Below are 16,932 nucleotides of genomic sequence, written 5' to 3' on the forward strand. Positions count from 1 at the left end.
TGACTAAATGTGTTGGTTTTTTATGTTTTGGTACCAAGATAGAAATAAAATACAGAAATATTTGTGTGAAGCAGCAAAAACAATTAACTAATGGTCGGGTATGCATGAATCACATTGCATTATATTTATGGAGTAGGTTACAGTTGTTTGTTGGGGCTTGCAATTAGATATTGATTTATGGTAGCAAACTATTTTATAGAATATATAGCAGAAGAGTCTGGATTATATAACCTATGAAATGTGTTTTTCAGCCTTTGGTAGAAAATTCACACTCATCTGAGTTTTTTAAGACTAGTTTATACTCTGCTGATTTTTAAAAAAATATTTTTTAACCAAAACTTGTAATAGAGATGTAACCAATTTAAATCAGAACAAACTTTATAAGTTTAGAAAATTACTTCATATATAAGAAATTCAGCAGATTTTGAACTACATAAAGTTTACATATATATATGTGGTAACGGTAGAAGGTATAGTTTGCACAACAGCTTTGGCACTAGGTTAATATCAGTATTACATTTAGTTTTTAACAGTCCTTATTGGATTGCTAGACTTTTTTTAAAGTTGATTTTAGGCCAAAGTATTATAGGCTAAATGGCAGAAAAAACTGTTTTGTTAAATAGGTTCTTTTATATGTCACATTCTAATTTATTATTTTATCATATGGCAAAGTTAGATATAGAAATATTAAAGATTTGGTTCATATCGATTTTCTTTCTCTTTTGTCTTTTACTAAGTTTAACATTGACTTTTAAGTCTGCTTTGGATAAGCACTACTGTAAATCTTTCTTAAAACTTTCTTCTCTCTAGAATTGGAGGTTTTAACTCATTAACCAAAATTAATGCATTTACTTGTTTATAAAAAAAATGAATTGAATGAAGTCAGAGTGTGTTTTTTTTTTCTCTCTCCTAAATCATATTACTTATGTAAAAGCAATGACGTAATTTTGATAAATGAGAAAAAAAACTGAATGAAATTTTTAATGACAATAAATATTTAATTTGACATGTAATAAATATTTCAGTTGAAAATTAATTTCATCCTATTTTTTGTAATTATCAATAATTTTCATTTCACTAAGTGAAGCAAATGATGTCTAAATTGAAGTTTTGTTTGTTTTACATGCATTTGTTAAATGTTTGTGTTTTATATTTGATGACTTTTTTATTCAATGCAGAATTTCAAATTGATTTTATGCTATATTTGATTACTTTGCTATATTAGAATTGATGATATGAATATGTCTGAAAGTAACAAACATAAATTTTGTGTTTTTTTTGTTTACAACAGCTAATTCTGCATTGGAATTGATATGAATTTTTGCCATTATAGATGAAGTAAGCTGTTATAGCTAAGTGTTTGTAGGCTGCTAGTAGTAAATTGCTATTTATTGCTTTTACTTAACAGGTGAGGATGAACGCCAGTCAAACAGATATAGACAAAAGCCTCGCAATGCCACATCACCATATCGCTATACATCTCCTCTGCCTAAAATAAAAAGTGATCGAGGTGGTTCACAAAAAACTGTTGAAAGTGTTTCCCATTTTGATCAGAATGGGGATATGGATGGTGAAAAAATAGTAACTGTATCTAATTCTTGGGGTGGAGATACAAGGAGATCCCCTCGCCGTAGCCCCCCAACTGTTAGAAGATCACCCCCACCACGTTCCCCTCCCCCTCAAAATGATTATTCTCATAAACAAAATGAATACCCATCTCAGCAAAATGATTACCCACCCCCTCAAAATGACTACCCAGATACTTCACGTTTAAATGCAAGCCCTACACATTCAGGGGTTACAGACAAACCAGTGGCCAGTACACATCAACCAGTAGCCAGCAAATATGATCCACGTTCAGCAACTTATACCAACCAAACCAATGATTCTGGGATAGCAGGTCTAACTCCAGAAGAATACAGAGACAGAGAAAACTATGATGATGCTGAAAGGTGAGAAATAGAATGACATCTCTGGACACAAATGTTCTTCTTTCAATTGCTTCTGTTATATGGAAATGGTTCTTTATATAAATAGTAGTTATTTCCAAGTTGGGCCTGTTATGTTTTTAAAACTTTGAGAATAACTGCTTACATTTCCTGTCATCATTATTTGAATAAATATCCATATGATGAAATCTTTTTTCTTCATCTCATAAGTAGAGCCATTGAGTTTCTTGGTCTAATAAGTAAAGTCATTCAGTTTCTTGGTCTCATAAGCAAAGTCATTCAGTTTCTTAATCTCATTATTAAGGTCAGTTAGTTTCTTGATCTCATAAGTAAAGTCATTCAGTTTCTTAATCTCATGAGTAAAGTCAATAGATCTCTTGAGTAAAGTCATTCAGTTAATAGATCTCTTGAGTAAAGTCATTCAGTTAATAGATCTCTTGAGTAAAGTCATTCAGTTAATAGATCTCTTGAGTAAAGTCATTCAGTTAATAGATCTCTTGAGTAAAGTCATTCAGTTTCTTGATCTCGATAAGTAAAGTCATTTAGTTTCTTTATCGAATTAGTAAAGTCATTCAGTTTCTTTATGGCATAAGTAAAGTCATTTAGTTTCTTTATCTCATTAGTCAAGTTATTCAGGTTCTTGATGGCATAAGTAGAGTCATTTAGTTTCTTGATTTCCTGAGTTAGTAATGGTCTGTTTAGTGGATACTCTATGATGCAATTTACTTTACAAAAGTGACAACAAAATTAGATGCAAGAAATTTTTTTTACATTGTGCTGAACAGTTGTGTCCAGATAATTATTAATTTGTGTTATAGTATAAACTAACAAACCAGTTCATTGATCACATAGTTAATTATCACACAAACATTACTAATGGTGCATCACTTCAGTAAATAAGTAACTGCATCACTGATATGCATTAATTGAATGTTGAAATATTTATAAAAGTGTTTGATGTTGAGCTAATCAACTAATTGGAATTACAGTGTTAGATGTTGCAGTGGCTAGATTAACAGATTGCGTAACATACCAAGGTGCTTTTTGATAGACACATTGCACTACAAAAAGAAATATAAGCTTTTCACTGCTTGCGGCATTAAAGTAAATTTCACAATACCCATTCATATAAACAAAAAATTGAATCATCACACATATAAACATAGTTAGAAAATAGGGATTCTTCTGTTGCTTCACAAAAACTAAGATAAAGATAGATTAATATAAGATTTTATCTTACCTCCTATACATTTCTAGGAATGTGATTGGTTAAAAGCGCCCTCGTGGAGACCGTGTATATTTCATATTAGGTTAGTAGGGAGGCGGGGCTTATCTCATACACGGTTAGTAGTGGTGTTACGTCCCTTTATATTCCTTATAAGGTAGTAGGGAAATGGGGCTTATTTCATACACGGTCAGTAGTGGTGTTACGTCCCTTTATAAAAACAAAACGGTACTGAGAAAAAATGGTAAAGGTTTCAACAGACGAAGAAAGTGATGATTAAGATTGAAATTAATTCATAAAACACATTTAAACCTAACAAGTTGTTATTGTTGGTATCTGTTTTTGTAGGATCAATGGAAGTAGTTTCTTAATGCTAACAGTATTGAAGAATTGCTCATTTGATAGGTCACTAGTCTAAATTTCACACGTTAAGATAGTCGGTAAGATAAATTCGTTACATAGTGTGCTAGTGACCTAATACGGTATATATGGGGTCAGTAAATTCCATATGGGGATTCGAGCTTCGCTCTCACCCCATATGGAATTTACTGACCCCATATATACCGTATTAGGTCACTAGCACACTATCACCCCATATGGAATTTACTGACCCCATATATACCGTATTAGGTCACTAGCACACTATGTAACTAATAATATCAAATTATGAGGGGGGTCAGAATTTTATATCCTCACTCTAAGCATGGGGGCTATATTTGAATTGCATTGTCCATCCATTCATTCGTATGTCTTTAGGTTACAAATATTTTTGTCACACTTTTCTCTGTAACTCCTGAACAGATTGACGGCATATTTGGTCAGCTGCTTGATGGTGGTGTGTTGTAATGAGTGAACATTACAGGTATTTAGATCTATCAGACACCTGCTTCCTGAATGCCAATACTTTGAAATTTTCAATATGTTTAATATAAACAAAGATTTTCTTCACGCTTTTCTCAGAAAACCCAGAACAGAATGACTTCATATTTGGTCAACAGCTTGACAGTGATGAGCTTTTAACATATGAGGGCTTTATGGCAATGTAATACATCTACTTCCTGTTTTCCGATACTGAATCGTGAGTGGGGTATCCATAACACAACAATGTATGCAACTTCTTAATATGCATAAATTGTTATTTGTTATTTTAGATTATATTAACTAAAACATTGTTAATAATAGACCAGTGAACACAGAAGAATCTATATTTACACAGTATATATTTCCTGCTGAACACTTTATATGTTTCATTATTTGAATTGTTACATCATGTTGAATGAATTGAAGTCAATACATAGATCTAATTGTATGTCACCCATTTCTCCTATAATTAAATTTCTAGAGTGTTGTAGTAACATGTTTCACTAAATAGTGGAAAAATAACATTCAATAACATAGTAGTGACTAGCTTGATTATTAACTGTCCATTTTAGATTGCTGATCTTATGCAGTATATTAGGATAGTCCTATTAAAAAATTATTTGACATTTTTCACAAGGAGTACATATGGGGTTAAAAACTTATGTGTTTTTATACTTGAAGATACAGTCAGTTTTGGCTTCAAATTGATCCCATGTTTGAGACATTTAGTATTTCTGAATACATCTTTTTTCCCTATATCAGAGATTCAAATGAAATTAAAATTAAATTTCTGAAAGTTAAATGGTTCCTATCATCAATATACTGTATTTTAGTTAGCAACAGTATAGTGATAATACAGTCTGTTGAATTTCACTGTTTCTGACATTTTGGTACAGCATTGGGAATTATGATGCCAGTTGATGGAACTTGTAGTATTAACTTTTTATCTTCTCTGGCCATGGGCCATGTAAGCAATCGCCGTTGTATTGGCCGCCATCCTCAGCCAGCATACTGTTGACAGAAGTACATTGTATGATATTTGAAACCTCATTTAAAAAAAATAAATCCTTTTTTCTTATCAATTCTAGAAATATGAATAACTAATTACCGTACATAAATTTACTAGAGGAAACAGTAATATTTAAGAGACTGTAATAACACTCAGGCATAGGGCAGATTATCACTATTATGTTAGTTAATGCACAAAATAATACAAAGACTCATAATCTTCATGCCAGGATGTATCTATATAGGAGGAAGAATGAGTACAACGAAAGTCGCCAGAAGGAATTAGAAAATCGGTTAAATGGTGATCGAATGAATGGTGATCTGGATGACAGCGATCGTCAACGCAGACTAAAGGAAGATCAAGAGAGAGAAGAATGGGAAAGGAAAAATAGAGATGAAGATGAGCGTAGACGTAGGGAAGAGGAAGAAAGAAGGAGGAGGGAAGAAGAGGAACGTCAAAGAGAGGAAGATGAGAGAAGACGCAGAGAAGAAGAAAGGGAGAAGATGGCTAGGGAAAAATTATCAGGTTCAGACGAAGTAAGTATCTATAATTATGATATCTCACCAAAGCATGGTTGAAAATAGAGAAAGTCTGAGGTCCTGACATGTCACTATATAATGGATAACCTATGCCAGACAGACCTTAAAACTGCCTTGGACTTTGTTTCTGTACAAAATTTTTGAGTGAAGACATATATCATTGATAAGAATTATTCAAATATAAATTCAGACAATACAATGGCTTCTTTTTTCTTAGATATTAGACACTATCCTCTATTTAGCATTTTAAAAGTTAGTGTGGCTTTTTTCCTACTTTATCAATATCAAAATCTTTTAGAATGGACATCAGCTAGCATCAGTTATGTACAAAAAAGGCAAATAGTAACATTCCTCAGACCTGGATAAATATATAACCACAATTATCAGCTATAATTGGATCTCAATCTTTCCCTCCTGTAGACTTTTCAGAGTTTTAAAAAGGATATGTAAATGACATGTAATTTCTTTTAACTGAATGAATTGAATAACCGAGATGAAAAGTCGGCTAATCTGAAATGGTGTAGATATTAATATGAAGACATATATAATTATAGACCATCAGACATACACAAAAAAGACATATACATCTTATTCAAAAATATTTCAATGTTTACAAGTAAACTAGTGCATTTAAATTGTTTATTATTGGTGCCTTGTTGGATGTTTTTAATTTTGAATGGGTTTATATTTAAGGGTTTTTATCAATAGATAGAATAGATATGTAAACTTCACTTATTATTTTTTCTTTAGTTCTGTTGTACTTTCACTTTCTATTATTTTGTTGTGTTGATTTCAAAAAAGAACAGAATTTGTTTATAATGAATTCTATGTGTATTGAATAATGTACTTTTAACCTGCATTGAGATATATGTCTTTGAATTTAAATCTTGTACACTGATATTTTACTTTACTCCAACAATTCAAAAAGGTTTTCACATGTTGTAATAATTAAAATAATATTGGTATTCATCATAAATGATATCAGAATGAGACATCATTCAAGATCAAGTCAAAGTAATTTAAGATATGCTTCAAATTTTAATTATTTGGTATTTCCTACATTCTACAGCCATATTACTTGGCCTTCAGAAAATTAAAGAAAAATATTCACTGCATGTTTTGTTTGTTAAGTTGGAAAATTAACCAAATTTCCCTTGTCCTTATACACTGCAATATAGAATAACCATACATTGTCTAGAAATATAAGTTTTATTTGTACAAGGCTTATAAACAGGTAGAAAGCAAGGCTGTGCCAAGCATTTCTATTCTGTTTTGAGCCAAGTACAAATAAAATTTATATTTCGAGACAATGTATGGTTATTCTTTATATACTGCAACTCCTACAACTGTTCAAAATGAAATATTTAGGGTAAAAACCATCATTGTTTAATTTGAAGCCAACGACATAAAATTCCGCAAACCTGTACCTTTTAATGACGTCATAAGTAAAACTCTAAGGAAACGCATTGTCAAGGCCATAAACAAAGCAATATACGGTCAGTGACTGTATATCACACATGATTATACGGTCAATGCAATTTGACTGCTCAAATAGCACAGCTGCAGTATATAGCTTTTTATTATGACACCATAAAAATCACCAAACATTAAACAAAGAAATTAGGCCTTTCAGTCATAAAACTTTTCTCAGTACTCAAGAGTACCAAATTTGAGGTTTAAAACACCAAATCCAGTATTTTGATTGGTTGATTTCTGAATCTGAGTAGCATAATCACACTCGAAAATTTTATGACTGTAAGCCCATATCAAAGATTGATCAGATAAAAAAATTATTACTGTAAGGCAGCAAATTATTCTAAAATAACCTTATGTTTTTTCAACAAAGAAAATATCATTGCTATACTTTTAGAGACAATTACAGGGAAGAGGGAGAAAGGTAATGGGAGATAACTCTTCCCATGCAGTGTGTGCTGATTTTAATACAAAAATAGATATCTTAAACAAATTTGCTTATTTAGCAACCCTTTTGCATGCTTCATAGCAGTTTGATTTCATTTTCAATATATAATAGAATACGATATTTGTTGATTTTGTATAATTTTCTTTGCTAGGATGTATCGAGTGTGAATTAATTTTGTATGACTATTGTACTTTACATGCTTTTAAGCAATTAGCTGATAGCGAAAACCACGATTTCCTGCTTAATTCCATCAAAGTATTGTATTACAGATAGTGTTTAATTTTTATTTTCAACGAATTTCTGCATGTTTAATAGCAATTATATCAGCAAAAACAGTAGATAAACATTAAATTCCATCAAACTTTAAATGAATGTGTCCATTAGCAACTTGTAATATTTGTTCATGTTGCACATAATGATCTGAAAAATACTTGATTGTATGCTCATCGAATTAGAACAGTACTGAAAAAAAGACGAGATTAAACATTCGAAGCCTTTCATAATTTAATTGATTTCTAGGTGTCAGGAAGCTTTTGGATCTGTTAGATATTTTACATACAAGCAATGACATTGTTACTGAGATACATTCAAACCTTTCATACATGAAATGAATATATCAAAAGTAATAAGATATTGATCACAAGAGAAAATTGGTCAATTAAACATTAGCCAAGAAGTTTGATATTGGTTTACTTTGATCTGTATCGCTAGTGGGAAGTGCATCCTGTAAATACCTTGTAAATACCTGTAGTACGACATAATGGCGGGCCATTATAACATGTTTGCTGCATTTCCCTCCTTTAATATTTCCTTTCATTGATTAGATAATATTGGTGATTTGTCACCAGTTTAAATAATTAATCAGTCCTTTCCAATAAAGACTTAAATAATTTTATTTCAGCGAAGCTGAACATTTGATTTAACTGATAGCAAATTTTATATTGTTTTTTTAAAGAAGGTGAATTATATTATCAGTTTTCTGCTTCATAAGCTATTCAGCAATTAAAATGTGGAAAATAGTAAAAAAAATCCATGCCTGTTTATGTAGACAACATTTTCATTAAAATTAAATTTAGGGATGTTTTCTACCATTGACCAAGCCATCTCATATTAAAAGTTAAAACCCCTGTCCAGCCAACACAGCCTTATTAAATTGATTTAAAAAAATACCCTTATTCTACATAAAAATCCTAGTGACCACATGGTGACCTTTTCATTCATGACTATTATCAGGGACTAAACTTGGGAATTTCAAGCTGGGAGCCCAGACCAGATATTTCATAAGTAGTTTCTATATGTTCAACTGAAATTTACCTGAAAGTTTAGGGCCCAGCTCAAAATCTAGGAGCCATGGGCGACTGGGCTCCCTTTAAGTTTTGTCCCTGTATTATGTTCTTGTAAAGTTTAATTAAGTTAAATAAAGACTGCACTCTGTTTTAACTGCAGATGCTAATGACACACTACTGCAGTGTAGTTTTCTTATTCTGATAGAAATACAATTGTAATTTGAACATCATGGTAAATGTTCTGTTTTCACTCAGAAAAGATAGACTAATTCAATGTGTCAGTACACTCATGCACACAGGAAAAAGATAGACCAATACATTCTGTCAATACACTCTTGCACAATAGGAAAAGAAAGACCAATACAATGCATCAGTACACTTGCACATTAGGAAAATATAGACCAATACAATGTGTCAGCACACTCATGCACACTAGGAAAAGATATACCAGTACAATGAGTCAGCTAGTACACTCATGCACACTACAGAAAGATAAACCAATAAAATTGTGTCAGTTCACTTATGCACAGTAGGCAATGATAGAACAATACAATGTGTCAGTTCACTTATGCACAGTAGGCAATGATAGAACAATACAATGTGTCAGTTCACTTCTGCACATTAGGAAATGATAGACCAATACAATGTGTCAGTTCACTTATGCACAGTAAGCAATGATAGACCAATACAATGTGTCAGTTCACTTATGCACAGTAAGCAATGATAGACCAATACAATGTGTCAGTACACTCTTCCAAACTAGGAAAATCAATTATGATGAATTGAAGTCAAATATGTGGACCTGTTATGTGTATTACGAAGAGCAGTGTCTAAAATTTATGTTAAATTCTTCATTTACAGTTTGTCTGGTATCAAAGACAGAATCTGAGTGAAAATTATCTCACAAATACATATGGCATAGTTCTTATTTGTACCATTCAGAATAAAATATGTACAGAATGGCTATCCCCTCTCCTAAACAACAATTTTTTTGTCTGCCATATTGTTTCATTGTACCATAGGTGTTTTGGTGTTTTGATATATGCATGAGAAGTATTTGTTTTATTTCCAATGATTTTATATTTATTAGCTTTGACTAATATTTGTAAATGCTATTAATGAAAATAATAATTCATCACCGCCTGCCATGCTGAGTTTATAACAAATGCACAAACTCATAAAATAGTATAGAAAATAATTTTTGAATAATCTCACTTCTAAAAGTAAGATTTTTAGACAATTGTTACATACAGCATTACTTATTCAATCTAAGTTATTTTTTTCACAAGTAAAAACTTGGTAAGTGTCAAATTAAAAATGATAATTCTAATTTGTCTTAAATCAATGGAAATGTCAATTAAATACAACCAAGTCCATCCAAAAAAACTTGATTATGATTAAAAGACATTGAATTGTACAAATTCTTAAAATTGCATTAAAACAAGTGAATCTCTATTGCTAGTGCTAGGAAATAAAACAATAATTTTGTATGACTGTAGGGTGCTAGAAGCACACATTTGACTCCAATGGATCCCGATTGGACAAAACGTGGGGTACATGGAGATTATGACCAGGTTAATGTTAATCAGAATGATCAGAAATTAGATGGTCCAGAAGGACAAAGGGATGATCAGGCAGGGACATATCAACAAACTGATAAAGACACAAGGGCATATGAACAAAGAGATGATCAAACAAGGGCATATGGACAAACAGATAAAGACACAAGGGCATATCGACAAAGTGATGATCAAACAAGGTCATATGAAAGAACTGATGATAAGACAAGGGAATATGGACAAACTAATGATCATAAGACAAGACAAGCTAATGATCAGACAAGGGATTATAGACGAAGTAATGATCAGACAAGGGATTATGGACAAAGTAATGATCAGACAAGGGATTATGGACAAAGTAATGATCAGACAAGGGATTATGGACAAAGTAATGATCAGACAAGGGATTATGGACAAAATGATGACCAGACAAGGGCATACAGTAACAGGGATAAGACCTTAAATAGATATGACCAAAGACAGTCAAAGGGCAGTGTAGCCATTCCATCAGATAAATTTGTACAAGTTGCACTAAGACCTGACCCAACCCTGAATGAGCCAGTTTCTGACAGTGAGTTATACAGCAAGGAAGACATTTCAAATTCTCCAAGGAATACCAATCCACCTGTCATTAATTTCCCTCAAAATAATGATCCTTCTTACAGAGAGGGGAGCCAAAAGAAAATATATGAAGGTAGGGAAAATCCAACATCACATAGACAGAATGAAGGAGTATACAGCGAACAGAGATATGAACCGATGCAAAATAATGAAAGAAACAATGATGATATTGAAGAAACACATAGTTACACAACAGGAAAAGTATCTAAAACATTTGTTAAAGATGGTGTGGAGTATAGACAGTCTGAAGATACAAATAGGCAGTATCAGCCCTCAGGCACTAGTAGAAGTGTTCAGCAGACTAGATCTAGTACTAGATCATATCCTAGACAAGAGACAGAGGACAGTGTAATGCCTTCTACACCCAGTTCCGATTCTGATCAGAAACAGTATCTCTTAAGGAAACAACAACAAACTCAGGACAAGACTTATTCAAGAGTTGCTGATACTAAAAACGTAAAAGGAAAAAATATACACAGGAGTAGCTTCCCTTTGCAAAATCAAGGAGGAAAACCAGTGATACATCACCGAAAGTCAAATCAGCGGAAGCAGTCTGTAAGACGTGTGAATACTGACAAACTCTTAATGATACACATAAAATATGTAACTTAACTGACAAATAAAGGTGTGAACTTACTGACACACAAGTTTACTAAAATAAAAATTACAATTACATAATATTCACAGCATGTTTTTACTAAAATAGGTGTCATATGCTTCATAAGTTCTGTTCAATCATTAAAACATCATACAAGACAAAATGTATTTTCCTTGATTATACTGGTTGTACAACAACAGAAAATGTGTTTACAAGTGCCTTTCACCCTAGACATCTATTTAAGGAAGTTGGTTTATGTTTTATCTTGCCAGATAATTTCTTATACCAAACATATGGCTGATTCTTTGTATTTATTGAAATTCGAATAATAAGAATTTATGAATATTTCACATCAAACTATTTTTTATGCCCCCGCCGTAGCGGAGGGGCATTAAGTTTTACCCTTGTCCGTCCGTATGTCCCAAAATCGGTTTCCGTTCTCTAACTTTAGTTTGCCTCAACTAAATGTTATGAAACTTATACACAGTGCTTATTACCACAAAACACAGATCAAGGTTGATTTTGGGTAGCGTCACTTTTGCCTTTCTAGAGTTATACCCCTTTACAAATTAAAAAATTGCTGAATTTTTCGCTTCCGTTCTCTAACTTAAGTTTTCCTCAACCAAATATTATGAAAATTATACACAACGCATATTACCACAAAATATAGATCAAGTTTGAATTCGGGTGGCATCTCTTTTACCTTTCTATAGTTATGCCCTTTAAAAAATGGAAAAATTGCTGAATTTTTCGTTTCCGTTCTCTAACCTAAGTTTGCCTCCACCAAATGTTATGAATTTTATACACAATGCTTATTACCACAATACACAGATCAAATTTGAATTTTGGTGATGTCACTTTTACCGTTCTAGAGTTATGCCCTTTTCAAATGGAAAAATGGCTGAATTTTCCTTTCCGTTCTCCAACTGAAGTTTGCCCTAACCAAATGTTATGAAACTTATACACAATGCTTATAACTTAAAAACTCAGATCAAGTATGAATTTGGGAAGCGTCACTTTTACGGTTCTTGAGTTATGTTCCTATATAAAGTTATATGCATGCGGGGGCATCATCTGTGTCCCATGGACACATTCCCCCTTTATTTTTTTTAATTTGAATAATGAAAGTAGGGAAAGAAATTTTTTTAAGCATACAAAAGATTGTCTGAAATCCATTTATTACCTTTTTGAAAATGTGCAGATTTTATAATTGGGATGATCATTTAACTTGTCCTTCAAACTGTAAAAAAAAATAAAATAATATGAATATATAAAATATTGGATATAGGCGTATTGTAATGTATAGTGTTAGCTCAAATGTAAATTCCTGTCCAAATAGTAAGCTTCCGCAGAAATAACCTCATAAAAGAATGTTATTTTTGTCTATTCTATCTAACCAATCAAACCTCATTCCAGTGTGAGAATTTACATGTGTATTAGAATTACAGTAAACAATGGTAGTAATGATTTAAATGCATGTATTAATTGTTTGTAGACAAATGTAGATATCACAGTAACATTCCCCCCTCTGTGTTATTTACATCAAATATATAACTATGTTAACAAACTTTACATGTTTTAACCTACCACAATGGACATTATGTATGTACTATAACACAATGACAATAGACGTGTACTGAAAGAAATAAGTACTATTGCATTCAGATTTGTTTGTTGAAAATATTGTTTTGCTCATTACAAAAAATATGTTCTTTCTTTATATCATAATGAGTTTGTTGAAAAATAGTTATAGAATAAAAATCATTGTGTAAAATTATCTTTTGTCTTCCATGTAGTCCAGAGTCAATAACTTTTCTGGTATTCAGTTACTTGAATCATTTTCCAAGAGTTAAATAGTAGGAAACTATAAATGAGAATTTATGAATTAGTATCTGATAGTTATAAGTATGTCATGATAGATATATCATTTGTACTTATTGGATTGTTTCAGGATCTGAACAGATTCCCGTCCCCTCCTCCAATGAATGTAGCCTCAACTGATCAGGATATGGATTCCAGATCACAAAATTTAACTAAGGAACAGAAGCAAGCGGAAAGTAAGTATATTTGAACTTTGGTGGATAGTTGTCTCATTGGCAATCATACCACATCTCCTTATTTTTATATAGTCAGTGTAGTGCCAGCTTTTTGTTATTATACACAGATGCAGTCTGCTTGTTGTCTCTTTACTTTGGGGTTGTTTAACAGAGCAAATTGCTCATTGGGCAGTCCTATTGATTACTGTCTTCAACAATAGTCAAGTGTCTTTACGTACTAGTATGGCCCGAGAACACAGTTATTTCGTAGTGCATTTCTTTTAGACAAAAAACGCAAATTAAAAAAATCACACCTGCTCTATCCAAAAAAGATTTTTATAGTGTAGTGTACTACTTTTGGGATAATTATATCAAAATTATAGAAAAGTCTATCAGCTCTAACTCAAAATATGGACAATTTTATGTTAAGGGGGTCTGCAATTCAGTTTGACAGCATCAGACATTCTAATTTTTGACCTTTTCAAACCAGACCAAATCACTACGTTACCTAAAAATTCATGTCCCAAATTTTTTTTACATGTATAATTTCATCCCCCTACTTACTATTTTATGCATAGAATATAAAGAAATAAATTTGGAAGGTGTATGAAAATAATTTGCAAGTTATACACTGTCCACACTAGGGACTCTATTTGTAAAGAATGAAAATCAAAGGACGATAACTGTGTTCCCAGACCTTTTGAATTGCCCATAGTCAATAAAAATTGTTATACTTTTTGACAAAAAGACTAACCAAAATGTAGTCCAGTTGTTTTATTCAGTCTGCAGCTCTACAGTGGGTACTTTAACACCAGTATGCCATGTCAATGAAAAATCATCAATCAATCATTGAGTACTTACTCTTTTTTTCGTATTTGATGCAATCAAACACCATGATTCGTTTTTGCTGTATATAAAGATCAGGTCCTCGAGATTAGGAGAGATAAATTTTGGGGAGGCTTGAATTATTTAGGTAACAAAAAAAGACAAAATCACACAGATTCAAGAGGATATACATGGCAGAATGATCCTAAACAACAGTGCATGTATTTTCTAGAGCCAGAGCAAGCAGAGGAACCCACACCTGTAACAGAAAAAGAAAAAACTGTGATTAAGAAAAAACCTAGCTTTAAGAAAAAACAAAGTTTTAGGAAGAAAAATCCAGAGGAGGGTGAGACCTCACTGGTGATTTGGTGGTCACAGTTTTTTTAGATAGTTTTCTGGAAATGGTTGCATTATTTTTCTGTTATTATTCTGTTAAATATATGAATTGAGCAATAATAGTACTTTGTTTGAAGAGGTGCCACCATGATTTAACTGTCACAAATGCACAGGCTATATGGTGTAAAAACGGATATTTGCAACCATCAAATATCAAATTGACTTTGGCAACTCTTTAAACTCAATACTATTTTTACTTTACCATGTTTACTAATGCAAAACTAGTAAAATTTTCAAAAATAAAAAATTGAAATAATCTAGAAAAATGGACTGGGATTGTTCCACTTAATTGCCAATTACTCTGACCGTCAATCGAGGAATTGACAGCTGCAGATGTCAGGCAGTCAAAAGTGGCATAACAATATAGATTTAGCTAACTCAAATAATTCTTGATCATTTCTTTTCCTCCTACAATAGCATTAGGGACAGAAAACAGCCTGTGGAAAAAGGATTCTAACCTTTATTGAATAATTGGAATAAAATAGATCATACTCTAGTATTCACTTTTCCGGTCTCATCATTATATGAAAGTTTGTACAGCAAAGGCCTTTTCAATAATGTTTTATCCACTGATATTTTAAATTTGTTATTTAAAAAAATTAACTGCATTATTGTCTTAGATATAATTGTACTTTTGGCTCACCTTGTGCAATCGGTTCAGGAAAAACTACAACACTTTAGATTTTGTAACTTACAGCATTGGAAAACTTTTGCAGTTTGTTTTTTCTGAGTTAATAACTTTATTTATTTTATTTTATTGTTTATTTTATTGTACATTTATCCTTTAAAAGATCCTTTTTTATGAAGTAAGTATTGTAGTGGTGTTTTGAATTAGTCTTCTGTGCTGTGGATTCATTATACTATAGCTACAAATCAACTCTTTTAAATATGTGTTCCTGCTTTTATGGACAGCAAAATAATACACATTACTGCAAAATAATTGGGGGGGGGGGGGGGGGGAGACAATCAGTTGCAATAAGAACATAACAATATTTTGGAAATGTGAAGTATTCTGATGTTAGAAAGTGCAGGAATACAAATGACATGAAAGAGTTGTGTGCATTTTGCAAAATAGTTTTGTCGTTGTCCAGCAATTTTTTTTTTTTTTCCCTAATTGTACAAAATGTTTTGTGATAAAAGGCTTATTAAATCTGTAAAAATCTAAAAGATTCATCCTATACATTAAGAAAGTAGAATTTTTTACTTTTTTCTGGAGCCATATATTTGGTTCAAATTTATAATGAATGCACAGTGTGGTTTGAATGATGTTATATCCTGTATGGAGTTTGGGACTTGTTAGTAACTCACAGCACCAATGCAAGGGCAGAAAATGGTAAAGGACATCTTTGTATTTGAAATGATATTGTTATACATTCAGATATCATTTTCTTTGTATTTGTCAGAAAAAAGATTATTACAAGAGTTGGAAGCTGCCAGGGAAGCCAGAAGAGCTGTAGAAAGACAGCGAGAGGAATTAGTGAAAAAAGCTAAATTAATGCAGAATAAAACACAAAATAGACGCAACCATGGTGAGTACAGTACCTAATATGCCTAACTATTTATGTTGAATATCAATGGTTTACAAACATGGTTTCAGTCTTTGATTTTTTACAAGAACAATATGAATTTATTCAGAAGAACATCCTTAAACAATTCTTTACAGTTGATCAATTCAAGACCAAATTAACAAGATTTATTTAATACAGGACCAAAAAAACAAAGGGGCCAAGAAAATTAACCAGATCAATCTGACTTATCAAAGGAAGTTTGAACCTTTGTATGTATTAAAAATTCAACAAATTTATCAAGGGAGACAATTAATAAAAATATAGCTTGTAGGTATCTGGATGAATGATAATGTTTGTGTCTTCAGGTGTTTTATGTGCCTTTGCAATGTGGCCACTGAGCTGATCCTGTCATAAGCTTTCTCAGTGAAATCATGGATTGCAGAAATTTTTCAGAAACGATGGTTTTTTAAAATTTTGTACCCGACTTAACTGTTTGTTATAGACCAAAACTGAGTGTTTACAAACTATAATCATGCTATTCTATCTATTATAAATATTTTGAATACTTCCAGCATTTGGTTAATGAGCAATTCGGATTC

The 16,932-nt window shown here is 31.9% G+C and overlaps 1 protein-coding gene across 9 annotated transcripts in view; it reads left to right on the forward strand.

Annotated features, from left to right (window-relative positions):
• LOC127705440 (trichohyalin-like) overlaps window positions 1–16,932 on the forward strand; it is a 68,442-nt gene that overhangs the window by 37,722 nt on the left and 13,788 nt on the right. For 5 of the 9 annotated variants that reach the window (XM_052209766.1, XM_052209760.1, XM_052209783.1 and 2 more), the window contains 7 exons: window positions 1,409–1,952; window positions 5,274–5,580; window positions 7,454–7,480; window positions 10,290–11,525; window positions 13,520–13,625; window positions 14,662–14,775; window positions 16,229–16,354. In XM_052209766.1, the coding sequence (XP_052065726.1) occupies window positions 1,409–1,952; window positions 5,274–5,580; window positions 7,454–7,480; window positions 10,290–11,525; window positions 13,520–13,625; window positions 14,662–14,775; window positions 16,229–16,354 (2,460 nt within the window). The remainder of the gene's footprint in view (window positions 1–1,408; window positions 1,953–5,273; window positions 5,581–7,453; window positions 7,481–10,289; window positions 11,526–13,519; window positions 13,626–14,661; window positions 14,776–16,228; window positions 16,355–16,932) is intronic. The other 4 variants (XM_052209790.1, XM_052209798.1, XM_052209775.1 and 1 more) reach the window with 3 other exon arrangements.

The sequence above is a fragment of the Mytilus californianus genome, unplaced genomic scaffold (assembly GCF_021869535.1).
Source record: "Mytilus californianus isolate M0D057914Y unplaced genomic scaffold, xbMytCali1.0.p SCAF_1, whole genome shotgun sequence".
NCBI classification, from domain to species: Eukaryota; Metazoa; Mollusca; class Bivalvia; order Mytilida; family Mytilidae; genus Mytilus; species Mytilus californianus.